The 8043-nt window shown below is 36.6% G+C and overlaps 1 protein-coding gene across 1 annotated transcript; it reads left to right on the forward strand.

Annotated features, from left to right (window-relative positions):
• The first annotated feature begins 307 nt into the window (after nucleotides 1-307).
• On the forward strand, nucleotides 308-7775 carry Ref1 (RNA and export factor binding protein 1). The gene is made up of 4 exons (XM_089636703.1): nucleotides 308-628; nucleotides 2335-2554; nucleotides 3238-3462; nucleotides 5583-7775. The coding sequence occupies exons 1-4, from the start codon at nucleotides 389-391 to the stop codon at nucleotides 5735-5737; spliced, it is 840 nt and encodes a 279-aa protein (XP_089492829.1). The 5' UTR covers nucleotides 308-388; the 3' UTR covers nucleotides 5738-7775.
• Nucleotides 7776-8043: the final 268 nt, after the last annotated feature.

Genomic DNA, 8043 nt, shown 5'->3' on the forward strand with positions numbered 1-8043 from the left:
GACGTACGTTCCTTTTGAATGGATCATGACTCTGCCTGGGAATACTATAGTGTTTATTTTTGTGCGAAATGTTTGTCGAATACGATTTGATTTTAGTAATATTATTCAAGAAACTCTTTTGACTAAAAGATTAATTTTAGCTATAGGCCAAATGAATATATAATATGACGATAACAAAATAATATTATGTTAAACGTGTTCAGATATACCCCCCTTTAAAATATTATTAGCAGCATATTTAGCATTTAGTAGTCTATGGTAAGCGGAAATGCTTTCTCTTTGATTCGTTCTGGATTCTAGAGACACGGCGTAATTGTTTGTTCCGCCATTGCTGTGTTGGTCGTGCGTCTGTTAAGTTCCTTATTTGTTTATCTCAATTCGTATTAAAATGGTGGATAAAATTGATATGAGCTTAGATGATATTATCAAGTCATCTAAATCACTTCGTGTTAGTGGTGGAAGTGGTAGGCGCCCCCCGAGTGGCGGCAGAAGAGAAGGGGGGACGCCTCGTCGTGGCGGGGCGCAAGGAGGACCAAGAAATACTCGCCCTAGTGGTGGAGCTGGAGGTGGCGTTCAGAGAAGTCGTAATCGCGGTGGAATTGCGAAACCGCAACAAAAATATACGAGGGTAACTACTTGATTCATGTTTTCTTTCATATGGACTAAAACGACGCACGTTTGTTCTCAAGAACATGAGCGTGCTTGTCGCCGGGTGTGGGACGGCGAGAGACGTGACTCATTTCGAGGAAGCATATTTGTTTTTCCGAGAGTTGCCCCTTTACTGACAGTGCTACAAACTGCCACGCAGATGTATTCCCAAACAAAGTCAAATTGACTGATGTGTTTGGGGGCATAGCGACCATTGTCTTCACGGAATGGCGCGAATTAGCTCTAATGATAACTGTCAACATTTTACTCCAACACCGAAGCCTTTCCAAATGAATTAGCTTGTTGAGTAATTCTCGTAGTTGTTTAAATGGTGCTTACCTCAGTACGTATTGTCTGCGATCATTCAATTTGATTTGCATCTATACAGTCTTACAAGATTGTTCCTCCTTTGCAAATTGGAGTGTTAAAATTTTCTTTCCATTCTCCCTGCCCTGAGTGTGAACCCTCGAATATAACACACCGATCCTAGATTCATATGGCATCAATATCAACAGTCACAAGCCAAAATGCATAATACACATGACGGAATCTGGATTATTACACTAAGAACCATCTTAGAATCTTTCTTCATAAAGCATCATAACCTAGATGTGGTTAGAAGACTGGAATTCGTTAATCTATTGAGATGAAAAGCCTTGTTGCTGTGAGCAGAGTTTGAACAACTCAAGAAATCTAAGGATTTCCCTAATATCCACAATGGATTTGGATAACGATGCAACCTTCCTTGTTCACAAGGAGTTGAGTTTTGGATGATACACTGAACTTCAAAATGGTTGACTTATTTGTGGAGCCCAGATTTAATTGTAACCAGAAAGCATCCATGATAGACGAACTTCATAGGGATATCTGATCCAAAGAACAAAAAGCAGTAATAAGAGCTAACAAGTGGCTTCAAAAATATAAAAGTGCATAAACATTCTAGTGAAAGACTTTTTAGTTGCAACGGACTTTAGTTATCCAATGTATGTTGAAATGTGATGATAAAAAAATGTTTTTAAAGTGTCCAAGTATTTGTAAAGATGTATGCCGTTTTATGTATCCCTGAATTATCTGATGAAAAATGTTAAAAAAATAAATGTCCTCTATCATCATGCCTCAAACTTCTGAATTATAACAGCGATAATGTCTACTGAACACAAAACACAACTACAATGACACTATTCTTATAGGGTACATAATTATTGTTTTCCTTCACACCACACTTAAAACTTTCTATTTATTCTCTATAAGATTTCTCTTACAATCGATACTCCTACTGGCTAGATATTTTATTTATAATATAAAGCTTTTATTCACAAATACCGACACCCCACAACCTTCTGTACTAATTTTAACAAAAAATTGACTAGAAGTACATTATTTGAATATAACTTAATACTAAAACAATAGTTATAATTAAAATTCCATACATATCCAGTTTTTTACAATAATCTAAAGAGAGAATAATATTCACCGTCACTATTCACAAGCAGTGCGGAAGTTAAATTTAATTGGGAGTCTATGTAATGGGTAAGGGGTAGCTATCAGATTGATGTAATGCTGTGCACACAAGTCCGAGTCCGCCCGAGTCGAGTGCGTGCTGGAAGGCATTCAGAAGGAGAGAGGACGGTCCGGACGTCTGTTTGGGCGGCGGGACAATGGCCTCTATGAGAACACACGTTTCAGGGTGACGTGAATGGAACATGGAAGCACGACATGTTTGGGCAGTTTGGGGGAGCCAAGGCCCCCTCGCTAGCTCAGCGCCAGGCCGGCGCTGGCTCCACCAAGCTGCTGGTGTCCAATCTGGATTTCGGCGTCTCCGAGTCTGACGTCCAGGAGCTGTTCGCCGAGTTCGGAATGCTCAAGAGCGCCTCTGTGCATTACGACAGATCTGGAAGATCATTAGGTCAGTGTTTTTCCTTTATTCCTTTTCTATTTCAAAACCTACTCTTTACCACTCTGCATAAGTGATGCTGTTAACAATATTATAATTATTGTTAAACATCTTTTTCAACTGGCGAACCACTATAAATTTTTAGTTTGATTCGGTTATTCGAAATTTCCTTGGCACTATAATCTTTTAATACCTCTAAAACACATAAACCCCTTTTTTCATTTTATGGCCAATGTAAACAAATTCAGTAAAAAAGTAACACACATGTTGTCAATATTGATTGGAGAATAAACCTAATACGTATATTACCAGTTTTACCTTGAAATGCTCTTTTATTTAATCACATTTTTTTTAATGATTTTTTTAAATAATTTGTTGAATTAATTTGATGTTGTATTGATATAGCTACTTGATATATTATTGATATGATAACTGATACATACAGTAAACCTTTAATTTAATCTTTATTTAGTTTTTATCAAATAATGTTCTAACTTCTGACTGAACTGATAACTGCTGAGCAGCTTGAGTCCGTGAGCGAAAAAACCCAATTTATTTTTATACCAGTTTGAACCTTATCATGACTTATCAAGGATTTGTTGTAACTGTCTTTTTCCTCAAAATATCTAGAATTATTTGCATTTTGTACTGTACAGTATAAACAATGGTTTTAATTTAAAATGTTAACCTTTCAGGAACCGCCGATGTGGTATTTGAGCGTAAAGCCGATGCCGTGAAGGCGATGAAGCAATACAACGGTGTGCCCCTTGACGGGCGCGCCATGAACATCCAGCTGGCCACCTCCGATATCGGCGCGCTTGGCGGGGGCATCGGGGGCGGCCGGCTAGGGGGCACAGCACCCTCCAGGCAACAGCAAGACAGAGCCCCGCGATCACCACGACAGAGGCCGCAGGCTAGAAGTAAGTGTTCTCTTAGAAACTCTAATACTTCTCCCAAATACCAGCATCAAAAAGATGGCGTCCTGGTGTTGTGGATAATGTAAAAAAAAATTTTTTGTATTTATTTCCCTTTAGTTTAAGAAAATAGGGTATTTTCACAGTATTTTTTGTTTTTAATAAAATTACGAAATATTTAGTTCTACGTTAACGAATAAATTTTCTACAGTGATTTAAAATATGCCATTTTGTATTGCCGCCAAATCGGCATGTTCGTTATAATGACGTAACTAGGTCTGAACCGTTTAACCCCTTAATTAGGAAGGGATTTTGCTAGGATGTACCGACAGGCCGCGAATTTTTTACACCGATACCTTGAAGCTTCATTTAGATCACTCTAAAGTCGATATAATCTGTGAACTGTTATATTATAATTATTTCTTCATCATCCTAATAGATGTCACCGTGGGTTCCATATTTTTCAAATTACTTGAGCTTGACAAGCAAAATCGTCATATAGAACAGTGCGTTAACGCGCTCATTTTGTATGGCCGGCCTTGTGAACACGGCTACCTAGAGCGCGTAAACGCGCTTAGGGCACACAACCGGTTAAGCATGTGTGTCTTGTGGTGTGAATAAAAAGCCAAAATTTTCCCCAAGTCGAGCTACGAATTGCGGTAAAGGAACAAAGCAACGCAAGCGGAATTTTGCGTCATTTGCGGTTTAATTCACGGCTCACGAAAAATTTCGCCTACATATTTATACGTAGCATTAGATCGTTTTTAAAATCAATAATTCTTCCACGCATTTTTAATGTTATTGGAATCATAAATGTTGTATGCAAATCAGTTTGTGGTTTTATAGTGGACTGTAATCAATATTTGACACAACTATTAAGGAGCTGTGGTTAACGGTTAGATTTGGAAAGGAATTCTACCCACTGATATTATGGTCATGAAGGACACTGCCTGTTATCATTTGACAAGCTTCCATAATAGACTCACAGCACTGAAGGAATACTTAACATATACACTGCACAGGTTTTCTTAACACATTTCTGGCGGGTATTTTTTGCGCTGGTGCTACGCTGTCTCCTGGCGAAAATAAAGGTACCGCGTGATTTTTTTAAATTTGTTTTAAATTGCTATATCTTAGAAAATAATTAAAATATTTTGGTAAAAATTTCTACGTAGTAACTTAGCAATCACAAGCTATAAAAGTACTAACGTAGTAGTAACGAAAATGGAATATTATTTGAAATGCAACTCAATTAACCTTGTAATATTTTTATTTAGGTTCGTCTATCGGTATTTGCCCATACCTACTTTCTTTAAACACGCCTGACATCTCTCACTTGTTAGCACACAGGAGTTGAGTGGGTGCGGAACAGAGATAGAGATTCGAATCAGGTTTCACGGTTGTAAAAAGAAACCCTCATCCCTCTAATTGAATTAATTTACTGGACAATTTGCATTACGATAACAAAATATGTTATCTAAATAATATACTATCCTTTTTTGTGATGAAATACTGATGTAAACGAAAGGCACGAAGATAAATATAAAAAGAAGACTTGCATTACGATTTGATAATTATGTACACATAGTTGGGACCTTTACAAAGAGATATGTATATAATATTCATATAAAAACATTGATTAATTCCGACTTTTTTCTCATTGAAATGTGGCCGGCGCAAAAGGTAGAACTACCCTTCTCCCTTTAAGCATCAATCGACCGAACGGGTAGAACTACGTTTCCGGCCCAGAGTGTGTTAACAGACTGGCCATGTACAATAAATTGTTGCAATGTCACTGATATAATATGTACTCCACACTATCAGACAGGGACAGGTAATTGGGTGGAGGAACGCAGGAAAATATGTTAAAGTGATAAGCATATAGTTTCATCAACAGGTATCCATATAATATGAAAATACCACTGTCTAGAGTATGCATCTGAACTAGTTTTGGAACACCCGCTCGCCGTCCCCTCTAACCCTGCAGTAGTCGTACGGTAGAGTACACTACTAGAGTGTTAAAATAGAATCAAGGTACATCAATAGTCCCTGGATGAATTAATTACTATCTTGCAAAAATGACATAAAAAACAAAATCATTAATTAATTTTCTAATCTTTTTCTAGCTAATCGCACAACATCTGGAGGCGGAGGTGGGCGAGGAGGTGGCGGAGGCCGCGGGGGTAGAGGAGGCCGCGGGGGCCGCCAGCCCCGCCCCGCGCCCCCCACTGCGGAACAACTCGACGCAGAGCTCGACGCCTACGCCAAGGAGATCAAGTAGTCCATCCATCCAACCATCCAACCATCCAACCAACACCACCACCACCACCATCACCACCCAGCCAGACAGCAAGGAGGTGTCATAAGCCATGGAGGAATCACCCGTCGCGACTCGTGAGATCTCGTACGCTCAACATTAATGGTTCTTCATCACCATGAAAATGAGATCTTTTCTTTGAGATTTAACTTGTACATAAATTAAACAAATATTCTAAAAGAGTGTTTGCTTTGTAATTTCAAATTGTAAATCTTCTAGTTAGATTTGTGCGTTTGTTGTGAAAGAAGTTTTAACATGACTGCGACATAATGTTAGATAGAAATATTTTAATAGTTATGGTAACTAAGCACGTATTGGTCTAGTTGCAATCATTTTAAAGAGTTTAAGAAAACCAAAAGTGTGCATTCACCAACCAAACATTTTTCAGCCAATCAAACAATTTTCAGCCAATCATTTGTGATTTATTTTTTTAAAAGAGTGCTTAATGTAATTTCACTGTTTGCTCATCGGTTACAATGTGACACATGTGCATTTGATACAAACACTACAGAGGGGCATATGTTTCATATTCTCGCTGGGCACATAATACCTCCAACGTTAAAAAAAATTATATTTTACTAGAAAGAAAAATGCATTTTTAAACATGAAAATGAATGGACACTTATTATATATAAATATATGAATATTATTTTGAGGTCCATCTTCATTTTCTCTTCTTTCTAAAAATTGGCTCTTTCAGTCTCCTGTAAAATAGACGTTACGGGCCTAGCGACGATATGTTCATTTGATGCAAACGCTACAACGTGGCATATGTGTTTGTGCATTCGATACAAACGCTATAATGTGGCATATGTTAATTCGATACAAATGTTACAATGTGGCATATGTGCATTGGATACAAACCCACAAATGCTCCACCGTGTGGTCCAGACTGGGTGGTTCCTCCTCGTGGTGATATAAGATTAGCAGATATGAGTTAGTTATAAGAAATAGACATTTGTGAGCCCCGAGCGAGAAGTGCCGTCGGGCTTGTATCTCAGAATGGAAGCATTCACTTAGCGTGTAATTACGTAGTATGCATTCAACCAGACCCTAGCAATGTTTAGCTTTAATGTCCAACTCACTTGACGAATGACCATGCACTAAATTATGTAAGAATTCGTCAGCACTGTCATTTTTGTATTTGATGAGATTATCTTTAAAGTTTTTGATGTACAATATCCATCTTCCGTGAGTATTGCGCATTGAATTCTTTTATTATAATTTTTTTTACTTTAGGCATCCATAATGTGTTGAGATTTTATTTTTTTATTTTTTACTGTTTCTTGATATTTAGTTATGTATTTAGCATCTCCATGATATATGGTAGTAAATTATTCACTTCACACAAGTACTTAAGGTTCTGTTGTCACTAATTCTTTTGTCCATGGGGCACTAGTTGGATATTTTGTCCCATGCAAGGTTCTACCGAACTGATTTTTTTAGTTTGGACTGTGTACACATCTGAAGGTTTATGTTAACACAATTGTTAATTCTCCAATATTATTAGTTAATAGTCTTTTGAAATTCTTTGGAAGTGTTTGTTTTTAAAGTTTTTATTTGAAAATTTACCTGTAGTTACATGGTTCTCGCAATGAGTTGGACAGATTTAGTTATATTCAATTATGTACACCCTGAAGGTTGTTCTGGATTGATTAATATTTAAAATAAAAAGTAAAAAACACTAAAAACGATAGGAAATAATATTGTTTGACAATAACGGTGTTACCAGATATGAAATAGGACTGAAGGTTCAAAAATAATGATTTAGCCGAGAAAAGGATGAAAATTTTTTTTTTTTTTGTTGAAACAGATAACACTCTAATGCTAGAAGTATCCGACACTTTACTTCAAACTATTTACTTTAGAATTATTTTTACATGTAATAAGAATCTGAAACTACTGTTTCCTTAATTTTTTGCATTTTGTGTGGATTCTTATAATATTTATGTAATCTTGTTTAAAAAGTTTTGACAAATAAATTAAATTTGTATATAATTGACTGAAGTTTTTTAATAAAATAATTTTGATAAGATGACCTGAATTTCTGAATGAAATTTCCATTTTTATTCCATCCTCTAGAACTTTTTATTCCATCCTCTAGAACTTTTTATTCCATCCTCTAGAACTTTTTATTCCATCCTCTAGAACTTTTTATTCCATCCTCTAGAACTTTTTATTCCATCCTCTAGAACTTTTTATTCCATCCTCTAGAACTTTTTATTCCATCCTCTAGAACTTTTTATTCCATCCTCTAGAACTTTTTATTC

The sequence above is a fragment of the Hesperophylax consimilis genome, chromosome 10 (assembly GCF_061612785.1).
Source record: "Hesperophylax consimilis isolate HC1 chromosome 10, BYU_Hcon_1.0, whole genome shotgun sequence".
NCBI lineage: Eukaryota > Metazoa > Arthropoda > Insecta > Trichoptera > Limnephilidae > Hesperophylax > Hesperophylax consimilis.

Coding starts and splice junctions, on each gene's coding strand:
- Ref1 (XM_089636703.1), top strand. CDS start 389: ATGGTGGATAAAATTGATATGAGCTTAGATGATATTATCAAGTCATCT. Junction 629..2,334: donor CGCAACAAAAATATACGAGG/GTAACTACTTGA, acceptor CACACGTTTCAG/GGTGACGTGAATGGAACATG. Junction 3,463..5,582: donor ACAGAGGCCGCAGGCTAGAA/GTAAGTGTTCTC, acceptor ATCTTTTTCTAG/CTAATCGCACAACATCTGGA.